Here is a 20,270-nt window from a genome sequence, read left to right as displayed (position 1 = left end):
ATCCCCTGCAGTGTGACACATTCTGGTTTCATCCCCTAAGACTGCAACTAGGAAACTGTATGCTAGCCAGTGGAAAAGGCTTTCTTGGTGGTCTTCCAAAAATCATAGACACCTTCACAGCTCCTGTAACTACAATGCTAGATTTTTTAGCAGAGATTTTCAGTGGGGGTGCAGCTGCAGCTACTGTACGTGTACAATTAGCCGCCATATCTAACTACCATGTAGGCGACATGGGATCAGAAATAATGTCACAGATTGTGCAAAGCATTCCTGAGAGGTACAGTCCTAAAAAGGCCTCCAATAAGGGAACCACCACCTCCTTGGGACCTCAGTTTGGTATTGACTACTCTGATTCTCCCTCCATATGAGCCAGCTTCCTCCTGTCAGCTAAACTTTGTAACCTGGAAGACTGTCTTTTTGATAGCTGTTACTTATAAGCCCTCCCTATTTGTTTTTTTTACAAAACCAGAGTCTCTTTTAGAACAAATCCTTCATTCCTTCCGGAAGTATGTTCGGAGACCAATTTGAATCAATCCATTGACCTGCCTTTTTTTCCAAATTATGGCAACAAGGCAGAATATAAGCTTCACCAGTTAGATGTACACAGACAGCTACGTTTCTACTTGCATAGAACCAAGGAGTTTAGAAAATCTGGCCAATTATTCGTCTCCTTCTCAGACAACAGAAAAGGTGCACCAGTTTCAAAAGTTACCCTGTCCAAATGGCTTACCGACACTATTTCCTATGCATATAATTCTCAGTGTAAACAATTGCCAGGAAAGATTAGAGGCCAACTCAATAAGTGCTATGTCAACTTCATCCGCCTTTCAGGCCAGATTACCTACGGATTTGATCTGTGCTTCAGCCACATGGGTCAAACCTCATACTTGTATCACTCATTACAAAGTAGACCTGGCCTCCTGGAACAGGGCTTCCTTTGGTTCCACTGTTTTGAAGAGCTTATTCCATTGAGCCACCCAGGAAAAAAGGTTCTGGGGACGCTGTCTCAACCAGCAAGAATGACGGAGAGATAGGACAACATAACAAAATTATGTACTCGCCATAACATTCCATGTTTGTTGTCCATAATATCTCCTTCATTCTTGCTTCCCACCCACCTTCCCCCTACCTTTGCTCCTGGAGGATCGAGAGGAATTTTTGGATTGGTTACAGATGTGCTCTGGTTCCCTTCTTGCCTCATAAGACTTAGGCTAAGGATGATTAACACTGTTTTTGGAATATGAGTTTTAATTTGTTGGTGGTTTGCAAACAAGATCTGGGTAATTTTCTCTAGGCATCGTGGGATAGGATGTAGCCTCGAGCCAGTGGAAGCTCTCGCGCTTTAGCAAAAAGGCCGAGTTGGTTCTGAACCCAACCAGCAAGAATGAAGGCGAGATTATGGACAACAAACATGGAACGTTATGGTGAGCACACAACTTCTTTATTCTGTCATACTAGATTGTGTGACTTTCAGGATGTGGTATAAGACTCGCATGTACATTAGCACAGCCAGATCCTTAATGCACATGTTTCTGTGCTGTATTACTCTGCAAAGTCGTGAACACCCCTAGTACATTGTTTTGTTACACTTTGTGCTTCTTGCATGTAACATTGTGCATCTGTGCCCTACTGTTGTTAACTTGAGAGCGGATATCTGTTGCCCTGTCTTTGCTTGCACCCCTCGCCTTCACATGCACAACAGATTTTTGGACTCTCGTACCCCCTCTCTCCATTTGAGACACTTGGGTCATGAGTGCTGTAAGTAGAAACTCTGTACTGTTCCGCTGACCATGTCATCCTAGTAGTCAAGCTGACAGAGTTGTTCTAATCTGCCTTCTTCCAGATTGTGTTTATGAACTACTGTCATACAATTCCACTTAACAGGAGTTTTCTTGAACTTGGATAGATTTGATATGTGCTTATTCCATACATATGTGGATCTTTAACAACTTCTGAAGTGAGTCCTCCCTGACTTTGTTTCCTTTCTAATATCAGCTGTATTTTGAGACTTGTACCAGGGTATGGAATTAGAAGTTTAATGAAAAGTTTGAGGTCACAATCTTTTATTTTTAACTTCAGAAAGGTCTAATGGTCCATTTGGAAAGAACTGGACTCTGTGTTGAAAGCATCTGTTAACTTAAGTAGAATTCATTCATGTTCAGGCTTTGGTAAATGAGGTGGCTTCAGTAAATTTTGATGTGCAGAACTGCAGCTGACTTATTGCATCTTATATTATTGTTGTCTGGTAGGTCTCTCTCTGAAACTGACATGACTTGGCCTAGTCTTGGTTAGTGATGGCTTTAGAGATTTATGTGCATGGTGTCTGCTTCCTAGCCATGTGGGTCAGAGTTTGTATCCTCATTGGACATAATATGCTGGCTGTGGCATGCAGCATGATTGCATGGAAACCCTGACAGAGGATGCAAAGTCTTGATATTTATGTTTACTTTTGCTTTATTACCATCTTGAAGTTTTGTTTGTTTGGCTGCCAAGACTGTATCTCAGAGAACGAAGAGTAGTTGGTTGGTATCTGCTGTAATGATAAATGCTTGGGATATTGCAGGCAGTAGGTACATTGACCCTTCCTTTTTCCCTTCTTATAGTCAGCCGGGTTGTGTTATTGTAAGCTACATAAACTCAGCTAATTTTCCTTTTTCTTTATCTGATGTTCTGTGAGAGCCTTTTTTTTTAAACTGAGGGGAGTAGGAGATAGTGCTCTTCCTTTTTTTTAATGCGTTCCCAGTGCATTAACATAATGTCAGGCATGCCTGATGAGCTCTTCTTGGGTGCTTGCCATTTTCTTGCCACGTGGTGAGTGGGTATCTTTTTACCTGTTAACAGAATGTTAAGAATGTTCTAGTGTTTTAACAGCTTGCACAGTGTGTTTAGTACAGTTTCATACAGACCAGTTACTTAATCGATCCTGGCTTATGTTTTCCATTAATTTATTTTGCCTTTTTATGTTTTTGGTTTAGGTGACAGATGTCAGGCGGACCTTAACTTCATCCAACTCCCCAGTATCATCACCTAGCAAGCATGGTGACAGATTCATTCCTTCAAGAGCTGGAGCAAACTGGAGTATTAACTTCCATAGGATTAATGTGAGTTGTACACTGCTAATTATGCATTTGGATTCATTGGACTTAAGTAGTAACTATTTTTTTTGTCAAAGCTTTCTGTAGGGGAGTATTTGCTCATAAATGATCAAATGAATACCCTGCATCTGCAAAGATTTATCAGTTGACAATCCCCCACTACATGCCTGGACTGAAAGCGTTTGCCTCTTTGTACTGTTATGTTTAAACCTTACTGATGAGGGTGCTGTTGTATTTTGTCACATACATTATAGTGCAAAGGATGCTGTATTCTTATTATAGTTTTTTGTAGATGTCCTTCTACTCACATGTTGCAGTATTAAGTACATATGGGTTTACTCCTTGCTACCTGAACATCCGTCCATTATACAAAAGATTTTGATCACTGTATGGTGTGTGGGACATCTGTCGTGGCTAGCAGAATATGGGCCATAAAAGTGACGTCTGCATGCACCAGTCCTCAGAATTTCTTAGCTGCCAGTCGAACGTCAGGTGTTTCTGCCTTACGGCATTCTGATTTTGGAGAAATCAGATAAGTGTCCTATTTGGGAAACTTTTCAGTCATTTATTTTGTTTCCAGTGCTTGTTCTTGTCATCCAGAAAGGGCAAGTGTAAGTGCAGCTGTCAGATACCTCATAAGGCCGCCCACAATTAGTGTCTGTTTTGTTTAGGTAGGTCGCACGACTACAGGGCCTACACCATCTGCCAGGCATTTGTGCCCAAAACTCTCCACAGCCATCTCCATGTGCTCGACCTATACCTAGAAAACCACCGTCTCAAGAAGTTAGCTTTAGTTATGGAGGGTTCTGCCAACTTGCCTGATGAACCGCCAAAAAAGAAAGCCAAGACCATCAGGCCTACTATTGCCGCTGCGCTTTCTTCATCTGAGATTCAGCCTGTGGCCGATGGCCTGGTTGAAGACTCCGGCTCTGCTGCTTTGGATACAGTGGATACCTACAATCCTGTGTGGAGGGCATGTCCACTGAGGCTTTTCAAAGTTGGATTCTGATGCCAGGGGGGAACCTGTGATTTTGGTAGGACTGTCGGATCCCTCCATTACCTTAGTTGTCCGATACTAGGCCTTTCTCCATTCAGACGCCCGCTAGGCCGTCTCTCAAAAGAAGGGAAAAAGAAAACGTGCGTCTCCTACTACTGAAAGTACCCCAGACTAGCAGGCCTTCAGTCAAAGCCTATTTAATGCCTTTATGGCGTTATGGCCTACCACTCCAGGGACATCTGTAATCCCTCCTCCTATACTGAGCCCTAGGCCTCTGACATCAGATCCCTCTGAGGGAAGAGGAAGAATTCTCTGATTCTTCTTCTGAAGAATTTTTTTCATATACCTCCCAGCTGCCTTCTCCCCTGGGGTATGGTTCCACAGAGGAAGAATCTGTTGACCCTGACTCCCCAGCAGAGGATTTAACTTTTGGGGAAACTATTAGTAAAATGAGGGAACATTTCAATTGGGAATCATCTGAAACGACATAGGTACAAAAAAGTTATGACTTCATTCAGATGGGTTCCCCAACTACTACTGCTGTTCCGCCCATTCTGCCTGTTTTTCTGGATGCCTTCTCATCAGCCTCCTTGAACCCTGACTCTCAGCCTCCTGTCCCAAGCAGACCTGACTGGTTTTATAAAGTCCCTGAGACTGCTAAATTTCTAATTGTGTCCTGCTGCAGACCCTGCCACAATTTCCATTTCCACTAATAAGGCTTCAAAGCTATTGCCTTCCACCACCCTCCTTCCTGCTGACAAGGACAGCAAAACCATGGAGCATTTGGGTAAATGTATACTTCTGCTACTCTGCCTTTCAGAGCTACTAATTATCAGACACACATGCCTAAATATGCCTTATTCCTTTTGGAGAAGCTCTCCAAAAAAAATTTCTGACTCCCCTGATTTTGCTGCCAACGCTTCAGTGTCTTCCCTAGTTGCTCTTACTTCTCAGGTTACTAGGCACTTGTATAGAGTGCAGTTACGATGCTGCTGAGGCCTCAGTCAGGTCAGCAGCATCAGCATCTGCCTTGAGCATCTGCCTTGAGAAGGTACTCCTGGCCACGCCTCCAACCTCTACCAGATGACTTTAGAGCCAAGCTGATTGATGCTTCTTTGGACAATACAGCCCTGTTTGGAACAAAAGTGGTAAAGTTATTCAAGTCATTACAACAAAAGGGGAAAGAGATGCAGGATTTAAAACACCTGCTGGTTCCTCAGATTCCAAAATTCCGGAGGAATTACCCAGCAAAAAACAATTTATCAGAAAGCATTCATCCCCTGCTGCCTCCACAAGGTGTAGGAAAAACTCTAGGAAGTTTACCCATCCCTACCAGAGCCTCCCCATGTACTAGCCAGAGGCCGCCCTTTCAAGATTGGGCAGGTAGTGTGCGACTACCTGCCAACCTTAGAACCCCCCCACCTTCTCCCTCTCTCATTCTCTCTTGTGTCTCTCTCACTGTCTCCCAAGTGTGGAGACTTATCACTTCAGACAAATGGGTCCTTTCTATAATAGAAAACTGGTATTTTATGATGTGGCTCATGCCTTCAAAGAGAAGGGGTATCCCAAAGCCCCCAAAAGAGCAGCACCCCCTATTGCAGCCACTGCTAAACAACCTTATGGCTCAAGGCACCATTCAAACAGTTCCACGGTATTTAAAAGGAAGAGGCTTCTACTTCAGGATATTCCTGGTTCCAAGAAAAGACAGTCCCCGGAAGCCAATTCTGGACCTCTCACTACTCAATCTCTTCTTTCAGGTACCAACCTTCAGGATGCCGACCTTTCCAACTCTTTCTGCTCCTACGCCCCCAAGGGTTCATGGCCACCTTAGATATCAAGGATACCTTCCTTCACATCCCTATAAGGCCCTGTTTCAGGAAATACCTGAGTTTCTTTGTGGGCTCCTCTCACTTTCACTTCTCTGCCTTGCCTTTTGGGCTTTCCACTGCATCCAGAGTCTTCACCAAATGTCTGACTCCAGTTATTGCCTTCTGCAGAACAAAAGGAATCTAGATATTCTTTTACCTGGATGACCTGCTCATTCAGGCAGACTGCAAGCAGGTCCTCCTGCAACACGTATAAGTTACCATTACTCTCCTACAGTCCCTGGGATTTCAGATCAATTTCTCAAAATCCCAACAGGAACCTTCTCAAGACATTGTCTTCTTGGGGTGCAGGATTCGTACAGACATCATGAAAGCCTGTTTCCACCCACAAAATGTCGAACACTTGACACAACACGTACTTCTGGTCCTCCAGGCAACAGAATTGATCGCAAGGCAGTACCTCAGGCTCCTGGGTTACATGGCATCCACTATCCCCATGTTACTGTTAGCAAGACTCCATATGAGGAAATTGCAATGGTACCCCAGGTCAGTTTGGACCCAGCACTCCCACCCCTTCGAGTACATGGTACCCCTCATGCCCTGCTGCAAACAAAGTCATTGATGGCTGACGCAGGTGAACCTCATCTCAGGTCTTCCCCTCCAACCACCTCAACCCAAACAGGTCATGTACACAGATACCTCAGACTTGGGCTGGGGATCAACTCTAGGGCACCTGAAAGTGCAAGGAATGTGGCCAGGTCCACACAGGAAAGAACACATCAGCATCTGAGAAATGAGGGCAATATTTTTGGCCCTGCAAGCCTTCCAAACCAATCTCCAACAAGGACCACTAGAAATCTTTACAGACAATACCACAGTGCTGTGGTATCTCAGCAAGCAGGGGAGGACCAAATCTTATTTGCTTTGCAGACTAGCTCTCCTGATGTTGAACTTTCCACCTCCCAGGGAGTAACCTTGCAGGCGGCTTACATACCTTCACAACAGAATTCTCAGGCAGACTCCCTCAGCAGATCCATGATGCAAATGAATGGATGCTTCACAGGGATGTCTTCCTGGACCTGGTCCACTGGTGGGATACATCTTAAATAGACCTGTTTGCCTCCTTCATCAACAGGCATCTTCCTTCCTTCTGCACCAGACTTCCAGAACCTCAGGCTATGGCAACAGATGCCTTATCAATCTCCTGGAAGGGGATGTTTCTCTATGTAGCCCTCCTTCCCCCTTGTTCAGAAGGTCCTACTGAAGATCCATCAGGACAGACCAGAAATATTGCTGGTGACTCCCTATTGGCCAAGACAGTATTGGTTCCCCATCTTCTTACAGCTATCCAAGGGCAATCACCACAAGTTACCCCTTAGAGTGAACCTTCTCACACAGCATAAGGAATCCCAGATATATCCACTGTGGCAATCTCTTCACCTTATCCTGTGGGTGCTATGATTCTGATCCCTTTCAGACACCTTTACAGTGAGGTGCTCACAGTCCTGCAGGAAACCAAATACCAGGAAATCTTACCTATCATAGTGGAAGAGATTTTCCATATGGTGTCTCAAAAGGCAGTTGGACCTGCTGAAAAGCGAGACCCCTCTAGTACTGTTTTACTTGTGTGAACTATTGCAGACAGGGTTAGCTTGCCATTTCAGCATGTCTTTCCCTGGATCCCCCCTAGCTTCCAGACTGCCAGCAAAGCTATTCCTTAAAGGGGTCCTTCAGACCACATAGGAAACCCTCTCTTTCCATGAGACCTCAGCTATGTTTTTTAGAGAAGCTCACTCTTCCCCCATTCGAGCCAGCTGCTAAAGCTTCTGTAAAACATTGCACAAGGAAGACCGTCCTCCTCGTGGCCTTGACCTCAGCCAGGAGGGTGTCAGATTTGCAAGCCATTATGGCTATTCCACCTTTCCTAGTATTCCACACTGACAGGGTTACTCTTACTACTAACCCTTTCTTCATGCCCAAGGTGGTGAACGACCTTTCCTTAATTCAAACCATCCACCTACCAACCTTCTTTCTTAACCCACAGGGAGACCGTACAGTGTCCCCTGGATGTGCACAGACATCAGATTTTATCTGCACAAAACCAAGTCCATCCGACAGACTGATCAACTGTTTGTCTCCTTCCACCCCAGGGCCTTAGGGAAGACAGTATCTAAACAAAAAATTTCAACATGGATTTCCAGAGCTATTACCTTTTCCTATAAACACCATGGGGAAATCCCTGCAAAGCACTGTCAAAGCATATTCCTCCAGGGCAATGGCCTCCTCAGGGACATTTGGATACCTCCACTATACTTGAAGCAGCCACTTGGTCTTTGGTGCATACCTTTACCAAACATTACAAGTTAGACCAGATTTCTAGGGCCAGAGCTGGTTTTGCCAGGGCTATCCTCCATCGATAAGGAGAACTCTACTAGGCCACCTCCCCCTTCACAGTGAGCTTTGGCAGTCGCCCATATGTACTGAATACTGCAGAGTGTGAATAGAAGGACATAGAAAAGTTGTGTAAAATCTTAACCATTGATTTCCTTCTCTTCCGTGTTGCAGTATTCCATCCCACCCCCTTTCCCGCCTGTTGTACGGCTTTTCCCTTCCTAGATGCCAGAGGACTGGCGTTACCATTGCTAAGACTGGTTCCAGTTGGGGCTTACAGTTATGAGGGCTGGTGCGTGCAGATATCCCTTTTATGGCTCACATTCTGCTAACCACGTCAGACGTCCCACGCACCATAAAACGACTGAAATTTTTTGTATGCTGTCAAGGACGTTCCGGTAGCAAGAGGAGTAAACCCATATGTAGTGAATACTGCAACATGGAAGAGAACATCTGTGGTTATCGTAAGATTTTATACTTTTCTTTTGATTGCTACAGCAGCAAGTTTGTGCTGCATGTCTCTGTGTCTGTGTGCCTGTCTGCGTGTGGCTGCCTGTGTGTGCCTGTCTGCGTATGGCTGCCTGTGTGTGCCTGTCTGCGTGTGGCTGCCTGTGTGTGCCTGTCTGCGCGTGACTGCCTGTGTGTACCTGTCTGCGTGTGACTGTGTGTGCCTGTCTGCGCGTGCCTGTGTGTGCCTGTCTGCACGTGACTGCCTGTGTGTGCCTATCTGTGCATGGCTGTGTGTGTCTGTGTGTGGCTCCCTGTGTGTGTCTGTGTGTGGCTCCCTGTGTGTGGCTCCCTGTGTGTGGCTCCCTGTGTGTGGCTCCCTGTGTGTGGCTCCCTGTGTGTGTCTGTGCGTGGCTCCCTTTGTGTGTCTGTGAGTGGCTGCCTGTGTGTGGCTCCCTGTGTGTGCCTGTGCTTGTCTGTGTGTGGCTCCCTGTGTGCACGCCTGTGGCTGGCTGTGCCTGTGTGTGCGCTTGCACCTGTGGCTCCGTCGTGCCTGTGTGTGCACCTGTGTCTCTACCGTGCCTGTGTGTGTGTGTGTGTGCGCAGCGTGGCTGGCTGTACTTTTGTGCGCATGCCTGTGTATGTCTGTATGCAAGCACATGTGCCTGTGGCTGGCTCTGCCTGAGCATGCCTGTGGCTGACTGTGCCTGCGCATGCCTGTGGCTGTGTGCGTGATTATGGGTATCTGCATATGTGTGAACCTTTGCAAGGGTCTCTGTGCATGTGCCTTTGTGCGTGTATGCTCATGCTCCTGTGTATGTGCATGTTCGAAGGCATGGCTGTCCTTGCGTGTGGGCGTTTGTTGCTGGCTGTGCCAGTGTGCATGCATGTGTCTGCAGTTGGCTGTGCTTGTGTGTGTGTGTGTTTGCCTTTGCCTGCATGCATGGGCGTTTGTGGCTGGCTGTTCCTGTATGCATGCATTTTCTGTGGCTGGCTGTTCCTGTGTGGGTTGTCTGTGAGCGCATGTCTGTGTGTGGCTTCCTAGGTCTGTCTGCTTGCTTTCCTGTATGAGTGGTTCTTTCTGCATGTGTATACCTGTCTGCATGGGTGATTACGTGTGCTGTGTGTGTGCGCGCACCTGTCCATGTCTGTGACTGTGTGCGTGCACCTGTGGCTGGCTGTGCCTGTCTGTGTGGGTGCGCGCCTGTGGCTGGCTGTGTGTGTGCATGTGTTTGCTTGTGGCTGGCTGTGTGTCTGTGTGTGTGTTCCTGTGGCTAGCTGTACCTCTGTGTGCGCGTGTGTGCTTGTGTCTGGCTGTGCCTGTGTGTGTGTACGCGGCACACCTGTGGCTTGCTGCTGTGTGTGTGCACGGCTTTGGCTGGCTGTGTTCACGCACGCTCGCACCTGTGGCTGACTGTGTCCGTGTGCGCGCGCCTGTGGCTGTCTGTGTGCCTGCCTGTGGCTGACTGTGTGCCTGCGTGTGCTTGTGGCTGGCTGTGTCCCTGCGTGTGCTTGTGGCTGGCTGTGTCCCTGCGTGTGCTTGTGGCTGGCTGTGTCCCTGCGTGTGCTTGCGGCTGGCTGTGTGGCTGTGTGTGCGCCTGTGGCTGGCTGTGTGTGCGCCTGTGGCTGGCTGTGTGTGCGCCTGTGGCTGGCTGTGTGTGCGCCTGTGGCTGGCTGTGTGTGTGCGTGCGCTTGTAGCTGGCTGTGTGTGCGCGCGCACTTGTGGCTGGCTGTGTGTGTGGCTGTGTGTGTGTGTGCGCTCGCCTGAGGCTGGCTGTGTGTGTGTGTGCGCTCGCCTGAGGCTGGCTGTGTGTGTGTGTGTGCGCTCACCTGTGGCTGGCTGACTGTGCGCTCACCTGTGGCTGGCTGACTGTGTGCGCTCACCTGTGGCTGGCTGGCTGTGTGTGTGCGCTCGCCTGTGGCTGTCTGTGTGTGTGCGCTCGCCTGTGGCTGGCTGTCTGTGTGTGTGCGCTCGCCTGTGGCTGTCTATCTGTGTGTGTGCGCTCGCCTGTGGCTGGCTGTTTGTGTGTGTGCGCTCGCCTGTGGCTGGCTGTTTGTGTGTGTGCGCTCGCCTGTGGCTGGCTGACTGTGTGCGCTCACCTGTGGCTGGCTGGCTGTGTGTGTGCGCTCGCCTGTGGCTGGCTGTTTGTGTGCGCGCCTGTGGCTGGCTGTGTGTGTGTGCGTGCGCGTGTGTGGCTGGCTGTGCGTGCGCGCCTGTGGCTGGCTGTGCGTGCGCGCCTGTGGCTGGCTGTGCGTGCGCGCCTGTGGCTGGCTGTGTGCGCGCGCCTGTGGCTGGCTGTGTGTGCGCGCCTGTGGCTGGCTGTGTACGCGCGCCTGTGGCTGGCTGTGTGCGCGTGCCTGTGGCTGGCTGTGTGCGTTCGTGCGTGTGGCTGGGTGTGTGTGTGTGCTTGCTTGTGGCTGTTTTTGTGTGTGTGTGTGTGTGTGTGTGTGTGGCTGTGTGTGCCTGTGGCTGGCTGTGTGTGCGCCTGTGGCTGGCTGTGTGTGCTCCTGTGGCTGGCTGTGTGTGCGCATGCGGCTGGCTGTGTGTGCGCATGCGGCTGGCTGTATTTGTGTGTGCTGCATGCCTGTGGCTGGCTCTGTATGTGTGCGCGTGCCTGTGGCTGGCTCTGTGTGCGCGTGCGGCTGGCTGTGTGTGCGTGCGGCTGGCTGTGTGTGTGCGTGCGGCTGGCTGTGTGTGCGTGCGGCTGGCTGTGTGTGCGCTTGCGCCTGTGGCTGGTTGTGTGTGTGTTCATGCCTATGGCTGGTTGTGTGTGCGTGCGCGCCTGTGGCTGGTTGTGTGTGCGTGCGCGCCTGTGGCTGGCTGTGTGTGCACACGTGCCTGTGGCTGGCTGTGTGTGCACACGTGCCTGTGGCTGGCTGTGTGTGCACACGTGCCTGTGGCTGGCTGTGTGTGCACACGTGCCTGTGGCTGGCTGTGTGTGCACACGTGCCTGTGGCTGGCTGTGGCTGTGTGCACACATGTGGCTGGCTGTGTGTGCACACATGTGGCTGGCTGTGTGTGCACACATGTGGCTGGCTGTGTGTGTCTGCACCTGTGGCTGTGTGTGTGCGTGCCTGTGGCTAACTGTGTGTGCGTGACTGTGGCTGGCTGTGTGTGTGCATGTGGCTGGCTGTGTGTGTGCTCCTGTCTGGTTGTGTGTGTGCGCGTGCGCCTGTGGCTGGTTGTTTGTGTGCCCGTGGCTGGCTGGGTGTGCTCGCGTGCCCGTGGCTGGCTGGGTGTGCGCGCGTGCCCGTGGCTGGCTGGGTGTGCGCGCGTGCCCGTGGCTGGCTGGGTGTGCGCGCGTGCCCGTGGCTGGCTGCGCGCTTGCTGCCCGCTTGGCTGGCTGGGTGTGCGCACGTGCCCGTGGCTGGCAGCGTGTGCGCGCGTGCCCGTGGCTGGCTGGGTGCGTGCGCATGCATGTGCCACTGGCTGGGTGTGCGCGTGCCGCTGGCTGTGTGTGTTCGTGCGTGCCCGTGGTTGGCTGTGTGTGCCTGTGGCTGGTTTTGTATGTGTGCTTGCTTTTGGCTGTTTTTGTGTGTGTGCTTGCTTGTGGCTGTTTGTTTGTGGGTGTGCTTGCTTGTAGATGGCTGTGTGTGTGCGCCTGTGGCTGGCTGTATGTGTGTGAGGCTGGCTGTGTGTGTGCTCCTGTCTGGTTGTGTGTGCGCTCACCTGTGGCTGGCTGGCTGTGTGTGTGCGCTCGCCTGTGGCTGGCTGTCTGTGTGCGCTCGCCTGTGGCTGGCTGTGTGTGTGCGCTCGCCTGTGGCTGGCTGTCTGTGTGTGTGTGCGCTCGCCTGTGGCTGGCTGTCTGTGTGTGCGCTCGCCTGTGGCTGGCTGTCTGTGTGTGTGCGCTCGCCTGTGGCTGGCTGTGTGTGTGTGCGTGCGCGTGTGTGGCTGGCTGTGTGTGTGTGCGCGTGTGGGGCTGGCTGTGCGTGTGCGCCTGTGGCTGGCTGTGCGTGCGCGCCTGTGGCTGGCTGTGTGCGCGCGCCTGTGGCTGGCTGTGTGCGTTCGTGCGTGTGGCTGGGTGTGTGTGTGCGCCTGTGGCTGGCTTTGTGTGTGTGCTTGCTTGTGGCTGTTTTTGTGTGTGTGTGTGCTTTTGGGTGGCTGTGTGTGCCTGTGGCTGGCTGTGTGTGTGCCTGTGGCTGGCTGTGTGTGCGCCTGTGGCTGGCTGTGTGTGCTCCTGTGGCTGGCTGTGTGTGCTCCTGTGGCTGGCTGTGTGCGCGCATGCGGCTGGCTGTATTTGTGTGTGCGCGTGCGGCTGGCTGTGTGTGCGCGTGCGGCTGGCTGTGTGTGTGCGTGCGGCTGGCTGTGTGTGCGTGCGGCTGGCTGTGTGTGCGCTTGCGCCTGTGGCTGGTTGTGTGTGTGTGTTCATGCCTATGGCTGGTTGTGTGTGCGTGCGCGCCTGTGGCTGGCTGTGTGTGCACACGTGCCTGTGGCTGGCTGTGTGCACACGTGCCTGTGGCTGGCTGTGTGTGCACACGTGCCTGTGGCTGGCTGTGTGTGCACACGTGCCTGTGGCTGGCTGTGTGTGCACACGTGCCTGTGGCTGGCTGTGTGTGCACACGTGCCTGTGGCTGGCTGTGTGTGCACACGTGCCTGTGGCTGGCTGTGTGTGCACTGCGTGCCTGGCTGGCTGTGTGTGCACACGTGCCTGTGGCTGGCTGTGTGTGCACACGTGCCTGTGGCTGGCTGTGTGTGCACACATGTGGCTGGCTGTGTGTGTGTCTGCACCTGTGGCTGTGTGTGTGCGTGCCTGTGGCTAACTGTGTGTGCGTGGCTGGCTGTGTGTGCACATGTGGCTGGCTGTGTGTGCACACGTGCCTGTGGCTGGCTGTGTGTGCACACGTGCCTGTGGCTGGCTGTGTGTGCACACATGTGGCTGGCTGTGTGTGTGTCTGCACCTGTGGCTAACTGTGTGTGCGTGCCTGTGGCTAACTGTGTGTGCGTGACTGTGGCTGGCTGTGTGTGTGCTCCTGTCTGGTTGTGTGTGTGTGCGCCTGTGGCTGGTTGTGTGCCCGTGGCTGGCTGGGTGTGCGTGCGTGCCCGTGGCTGGCTGGGTGTGCGCGCGTGCCCGTGGCTGGCTGGGTGTGCACGCGTGCCCGTGGCTGGCTGTGTGTGCACACATGTGGCTGGCTGCGTGTGTGTCTGCACCTGTGGCTGTGTGTGTGCGTGCCTGTGGCTAACTGTGTGCGTGTGACTGTGGCTGGCTGTGTGTGTGCATGTGGCTGGCTGTGTGTGTGCTCCTGTCTGGTTGTGTGTGTGCACGTGCGCCTGTGGCTGGTTGTTTGTGTGCCCCTGGCTGGGTGTGCGTGCGTGCCCGTGGCTGGCTGGGTGTGCGTGCGTGCCCGTGGCTGGCTGGGTGTGCGTGCGTGCCCGTGGCTGGCTGGGTGTGCGTGCGTGCCCGTGGCTGGCTGGGTGTGCGCGCGTGCCCGTGGCTGGCTGTGTGTGCGCGCGTGCCCGTGGCTGGCTGTGTGCGCGCGCGTGCCCGTGGCTGGCTGTGTGTGCACACGTGCCTGTGTGTGCACACATGTGGCTGGCTGTGTGTGTCTGCACCTGTAGCTGTGTGTGTGCGTGCCTGTGGCTAACTGTGTGTGTGCATGTGGCTGGCTGTGTGTGTGCTCCTGTCTGGTTGTGTGTGTGCGCGTGCGCCTGTGGCTGGTTGTTTGTGTGCCCGTGGCTGGCTGGGTGTGCGCGCGCGTGCCCGTGGCTGGCTGGGTGTGCACGCGCGTGCCCGTGGCTGGCTGGGTGTGCGCGCGTTCCTGTGGCTGGCTGGGTGTGCGCACGTGCCCGTGGCTGGGTGCGTGCGCATGCATGTGCCACAGGCTGGGTGTGCGCGTGCCGCTGGCTGTGTGTGTTCGTGCGTGCCCGTGGTTGGCTGTGTGTGCCTGTGGCTGGTTTTGTATGTGTGCTTGCTTTTGGCTGGTTTTGTGTGTGTGCTTGCTTGTGGCTGTTTGTTTGTGGGTGTGCTTGCTTGTAGATGGCTGTGTGTGTGCGCCTGTGGCTGGCTGTATGTGTGTGAGGCTGGCTGTGTGCGCCTGTGGCTGGCTGTGTGTGTGTGCGCGCACGCGCCTGCGGCTGGCTGTGTGCATGCCTGCAGCTGTGTGTGTGTGCCTGTGGCTGGCTGTGCGCGCGCGCCTGTAGCTGGTTGTGTGTGCACGCGTTCTTTGCGGCTGGATGTGTGAGCATGCCTGCGGCTGGATGTGTGTGCGCCTGTGGCTGGCTGCATGTGTGTGTGTGTGTGTGTGTGTGGCTGGTGGTGTGTGCACGCTTGTGGCTGACTGTGTGTGCGCGCCTGTGGCTGACGGTGTGTGTGCGCGCCTGTGGCTGACGTGTGTGCGCGCCTGTGGCTGACGTGTGTGCGCGCGCCTGTGGCTGACGTGTGTGCGCGCGCCTGTGGCTGACGGTGTGTGTGCGCGCGCCTGTGGCTGACGGTGTGTGTGCGCGCGCCTGCCTGTGGCTGACGGTGTGTGTGCGCGCGCCTGTGGCTGACGGTGTGTGTGCGCGCGCCTGTGGCTGACGGTGTGTGTGCGCGCGCCTGTGGCTGACGGTGTGTGCGCGCGCGCCTGTGGCTGACGGTGTGTGTGCGTGCGCCTGTGGCTGGCTGTGCGCACCTGTGGTTGGCTGTGCGCGTGCCTGCGGCTGGTTGTATGTGCACTCGTGCCTTGCGGCTGGCTGTGTGAGCGCACCTACGGCTGGCTGTGTGTGTGCGTGTGCCTGGCTGTGTGCGTGCGCATGCGGCGGGCTGTGTGTGCGAGCGTGCCTGAGGCTGGCTGTGTGCGCGTGCCTGTGGCTGGCTGTATGTGTGTGTGTGCGTACCTGTTTCTGGCTGTGTGTGTACGTGCCTGTGGCTGGCTCTGTGGCTGTGTGTGTGCGTGCCTGTGGCTGGCTGTGTGTGTGCGTGCCTGTGGCTGGCTGTGTGTGCGCGTTTCTGTGGCTGGCTGTGTGCGCGCGTGCGCCTGTGGCTGGCTTTGTGCGCGCGTGCGCCTGTGGCTGGCTGTGTGTTTGCACACGCGTGCGCCTGTGGCTGGCTGTGCGTGTGTGTGCGCACGCGCCTGTGGCTGTCTGTGCGTGTGTGCGCACGCGTGCGCCTGTGGCTGGCTGAGTGTGCATGTGCCCGCGCCTGTGGCTGGCTCTGTGCGTGCCTCTGCCTGGCTCTGTGTGTGCGCGCGTGCCTGTGGCTGGCTCTGTGTGCGTGCCTGTGGCTGGCTCTGTGTGTGCACGCGTGTGGCTGGCTCTGTGTGTGCGCGTGTGCCTGTGGCGTGGCTCTGTGTGTGCATGTGCCTGTGGCTTGGCTCTGTGTGTGTGCCTATGGCTGGCTGTGTGTGTGTGTGTGCGGACGCCTGTGGCTGGCTGTGTGTGCGTGCGCCTGTGGCTGGCTGTGTGTGCGTGCGCCTGTGGCTGGCTGTGTGTGCGTTCGCCTGTGGCTTTGTGTGCGTGCGCCTGTGGCTGGTTGTGTGTGTGCGTGCACGCCTGTGGCTGGTTGTGTGTGTGCATGTATGCGACTGTGGCTGGCTGTGTGTGCGTGCGCGCCTGTGGCTGGCTGTGTGTGCGTGCGCGCCTGTGGCTGGCTGTGTGTGCGTGCGCGCCTGTGGCTGGCTGTGTGTGCGTGCGCGCCTGTGGCTGGGTGGTTGTGTGTACGAGCCTGTGGCTGGCTGTGTGTGCACTCATGCTCTACGGCTGGTGCTGTGTGTGCTTGCCTGTGGCTGGTTTTGTGTGTGTGTGTATGCCTGTGTGCACATGTGGCTGGCTGTGTGCGTGTGTGCGTGCCTGTGGCTGGCTGTGTGTGTGCACGTGCCTGCGACTGGCTGTGTGTGTGCATGCGCGCTCTGTTGTCTGGTTGTGTGTGTGCGCGTGCGTGCCTGTGGCTGGTTGTGTTCACCTGCACCTGTGGCTGTTTGTGTGTGTGCATGCCTGTGGCTAGCTGTGTGTGTGCGCGCACCTGCAGCTGGCTGTGTGTGTGCACATGTCTGCGGCTGGCTGTGTGTGCAGGCGCCTGCGGCTGGCTGTGTGCGCGTGCCTGCGGCTGGCTGTGTGTACTCATGCCTGCGGCTGGCTGTGTGTGCTCGCATGCCTGTGGCTGCCTGTGTGTGTGCGCGCATGCCTGTGGCTGGTTTTGTGTGTGTGTGTGTGTGTGTGTGCGCGCCTGGTTGTGTGTGTGCATGTGCCTGTGGCTGGTTGTGTGTGTGCGCGTGCGCCTGTGGCTGGTTGTGTGTGTGCGCGTGCGCCTGTGGCTGGTTGTGTGTGTGCGCCTGTGGCTGGTTGTGTGTATATTCGCACCTGTGGCTGGCTGTGTGTGTGTGCACACGCGCGCCTGTGGCTGGCTGTGTGTGTGTGCACACGCGCGCCTGTGGCTGGCTGTGTGTGTGTGCACACGCGCGCCTGTGGCTGGCTGTGTGTGCACACGCGTGCGCCTGTGGCTGGCTGTGTGTGCACACGCATGCACCTGTGGCTTTCTGTGTGTGCACACGCGCGCGCCTGTGGCTGGCTGTGTGTGCACATGCGCGCGTGTGTCTGTGGCTGGCTGTGTGTGTGCACCTGAGGCTGGATGTGTGCGCGCGCGCTTGTAGCTGTCTGTGTGTGCGCGCACACCTGTGGCTGGCTGTGTCTGTGTGTGTGTGCGTGCTCCTGTGGCTGTGTCTGTGTGCTTGCGAGTGCCTGTGGCTGGCTGTGTGCATGTGGCTGGCTGTGTGCATGTGGCTGGCTGACTGTGTGTGTGCGCCTGTGGCTGACTGTGTGTGCGCGACTGTGGCTGACTGTGTGTGCGTGTGCGCGCCTGTGGCTGGCTGTGTGCGTGTGCGCAACTGTGGCTGACTGTGTGTGCGTGTGCGCGCCTGTGGCTGGCTGTGTGCGTGCGCGCCTGTGGCTGGCTGTGTGTGCGCTCGTGCCCTATGGCTGGCTGTGTGTGTGCTTGCCTGTGGCTGTGTGTGTGTGCGTGTACGCCTTTGGCTGGCTGTATGTGTGCGCCTGTGGCCGGCTGTGTGCACCTGTGGCTGGCTGTGTGTGTGCGTGCCTGTGGCTGGCTGTGTGTGCGGCTGGCTGTGTGTGTGCATGCGCGCTCCTTTGTCTGGTTGTGTGTGCGCGTGCGTGCCTGTGGCTGGTTGTGTCTGCACCCAGACCTGTGGCTGGTTGTGTGTGTGCATGCCTGTGGCTAGCTGTGTGTGCGCGCGCACACCTGCGGCTGGCTGTGTGTCTGTGCAGGTGCCTGCGGCTGGCTGTGTGTGCACGCGCCTGTGGCTGGCTCTGTGTGCACGTGTGCCTGTGGCTGGCTGTGCGCGCACGCCTGTGGCTGTCTGTGTGTGTGTGTGCCTTTGGCTGGCTCTGTGTGTGTGCGTGCCTGTGGCTGGCTGTTTGTGCGCACGTGCCTGCGGCTGGCTGTGTGTGTGTGCGTGCCTTTGGCTGGCTCTGTGTGTGTGCGTGCCTGTGGCTGGCTGTTTGTGCGCACGTGCCTGCGGCTGGCTGTGTGTGTGCATGCTCGGTCCTCTGATTGTGTGTGCGCGGGTGTGTGCCTGTGGCTGGTTGTGTGTTCACACGCCTGCGGCTGGCTGTGTGTGTGCACGCCTGCGGCCTGCTGTGTGTGCTCGCACCTGCAGCTGGCTGTGTGCTGTCGGCTGGCTGTGTGCGCATTCCTGCGGCTGCCTGAGTGCATGTGGCTGGATGTGCCTGTGGCTGGCTGTGTGTGCACGCATGCCTATGGCTGGCTGTATGTGCACGCATGCCTGTGTGTGTGTGTGTGTGTGCGCATGCCTGTGGCTGGCTGTGTGTGCATGCCCCTGTGGCTGGCTGAGTGTGTGCCTGCCTGTGGATGGCTGAGTGTGCGCACGCACGCCTGTGGCTGGCTGTGTTTGTGCATGCCTATGGCTGGCTGTGTGCGCGTGCCTGTGGCTGGCTGTGTGCACGCGCGCTTGCCTTTGGCTGGCTCTCTGTGCACGCGCGCTTGCCTGTGGCTGGCTCTCTGTGCACGCGCCTGTGGCTGGCTCTCTGTGCACGCGCCTGTGGCTGGCTGTGTGTGTTTGTGTGTGCATGGCTGTGGCTGGTTGAGTTTGTGTGTGCTTGCCGGTGGCTGGCTGTATGTGTGCGCCTGTGGCTGGCTGTATGTGTGTCTATGCCTGTGGCTGGCTGTATGAGTGCGTGCCTGTGGCTGGCTGTGTGTGTGCGTGCCTGTGGCTGTGTGCGTGCCTGTGGCTGGCTGTGTGTGCACATGCTTGCGGCTGGCTGTGTGTGCACATGCTCCTTTGTCTGGTTGTGTGTGTGTGCACGCGCTCCTGTGTATGGTTGTGTGCGCGCGCGCCTGTGGCTGCTTCTGTGTGTGTGTGTGTGTGTGTGCCTGTGGCTAGCTGTGTGTGTGCGTGCCTGTGGCTAGCTGTGTGTGCGCCTGCTGCTAATTGTGTGTGCGAGTGCCTGCGGCTGGCTGTGTGTGTGTGCTCACGAGCCTACGGCTGGCTATGTATGCATGCGCCTGTGGCTGGGTGTGTGTGCTCCCGCCTGTAGCCGGCTGTGTGTGCATGTGCATTCCTGAAGCTGGCTGTGTGTGTGCGTGCGCACCTGCGCCTGGCTGTGTGTGCGCGTTCCTGCGGCTGGCTGTGTGTGTGCACGATGTCCTTCAAGGATGCATCTGCAGTCCTAACAAATGGGTTGTCCTGCCTCAGGCAGCCCTTCGGTCGGCCGGATTCCAAAGTCTGGGTCTGACCTCGGCTGATGTCGCACTTCACCCGACGTCATAGCTGCTGCTAATCGGGTATAAAGGCATCAGCCGACGCCATTTTCCTCCGTCTTTCTTGCCGCGTGGCGCCCGAAGCAGAAGCTGTTCGCAAGTGCCGGTCGGTCAGAACCAGAGATTGCTACTACCGAAGACTGAAAAGCTAAGTACCCCGTTGGGGACTCTTTCTTGCCTCAGCCGATGTCAGAAAAAGTGAATAACTGTTTAACTTGTGGGAAACAAATACCTCATAAAGATTTCCACTCTTACTGCCTTCCTTGCTTAGGCCCAGACCACGACGTAACAGCTTGTCTAGCCTGTGCTTCCTTCAACCAACGGACACTTAGACGTCGGTCGGAGTTTGCAGAGGAGTTTTTCGGCTCCGCTTTTGCTTACAACATGCCGTCGGAGACTCCGACTTCACAATTAGCTAAAAAGCGTAAGGAAAAGGACCGACACTCGCGGTCCGCGGTTTCGGCTGAAACCGCGTTAAATAACCATAAGTGTCTCGGTTTCGGCTGAAACCGAGTCCTCGGTTCTTCCTTCGGCCGAAAGCATGCCTCCTACAACCGAGGCCTCATCCAGCATGGCTGAATCTGCTACTGAATTTCCACCTGCTCTTGCAGGTTCTCAGGATTTATCAGATACTATCCCTTTAGATATATCTACTCCTGCACGTGGAGCTGCTAGGCCCCCTGCATCCATGTCAATTAAGGCTTTTGCTAGGGCTAAAGCAGCTAAATCTTCTCAGACCGTGCCTGCTAAAACCCCCTCACACAGGCCTAGCTCTAGTACTCAAATGCTTAGCCTAGCAGAGGAT

The 20,270-nt window shown here is 54.9% G+C and overlaps 1 protein-coding gene across 7 annotated transcripts in view; it reads left to right on the top strand.

Annotated features, from left to right (window-relative positions):
• FZR1 (fizzy and cell division cycle 20 related 1) overlaps window positions 1-20,270 on the top strand; it is a 1,382,318-nt gene that overhangs the window by 283,475 nt on the left and 1,078,573 nt on the right. For all 7 annotated transcript variants that reach the window (XM_044054101.1, XM_044054103.1, XM_044054098.1 and 4 more), the window contains exon 3: window positions 2,976-3,101. In XM_044054101.1, the coding sequence (XP_043910036.1) occupies window positions 2,976-3,101 (126 nt within the window). The remainder of the gene's footprint in view (window positions 1-2,975; window positions 3,102-20,270) is intronic.

The sequence above is a fragment of the Protopterus annectens genome, chromosome 13.part0 (genome assembly GCF_019279795.1).
Source record: "Protopterus annectens isolate FY-2018-M chromosome 13.part0, PAN1.0, whole genome shotgun sequence".
Taxonomy (NCBI): Eukaryota; Metazoa; Chordata; order Ceratodontiformes; family Protopteridae; genus Protopterus; species Protopterus annectens.
Note: the sequence above shows the minus strand (reverse complement) of the source record. Positions and strands in the feature narration are given on the sequence as shown.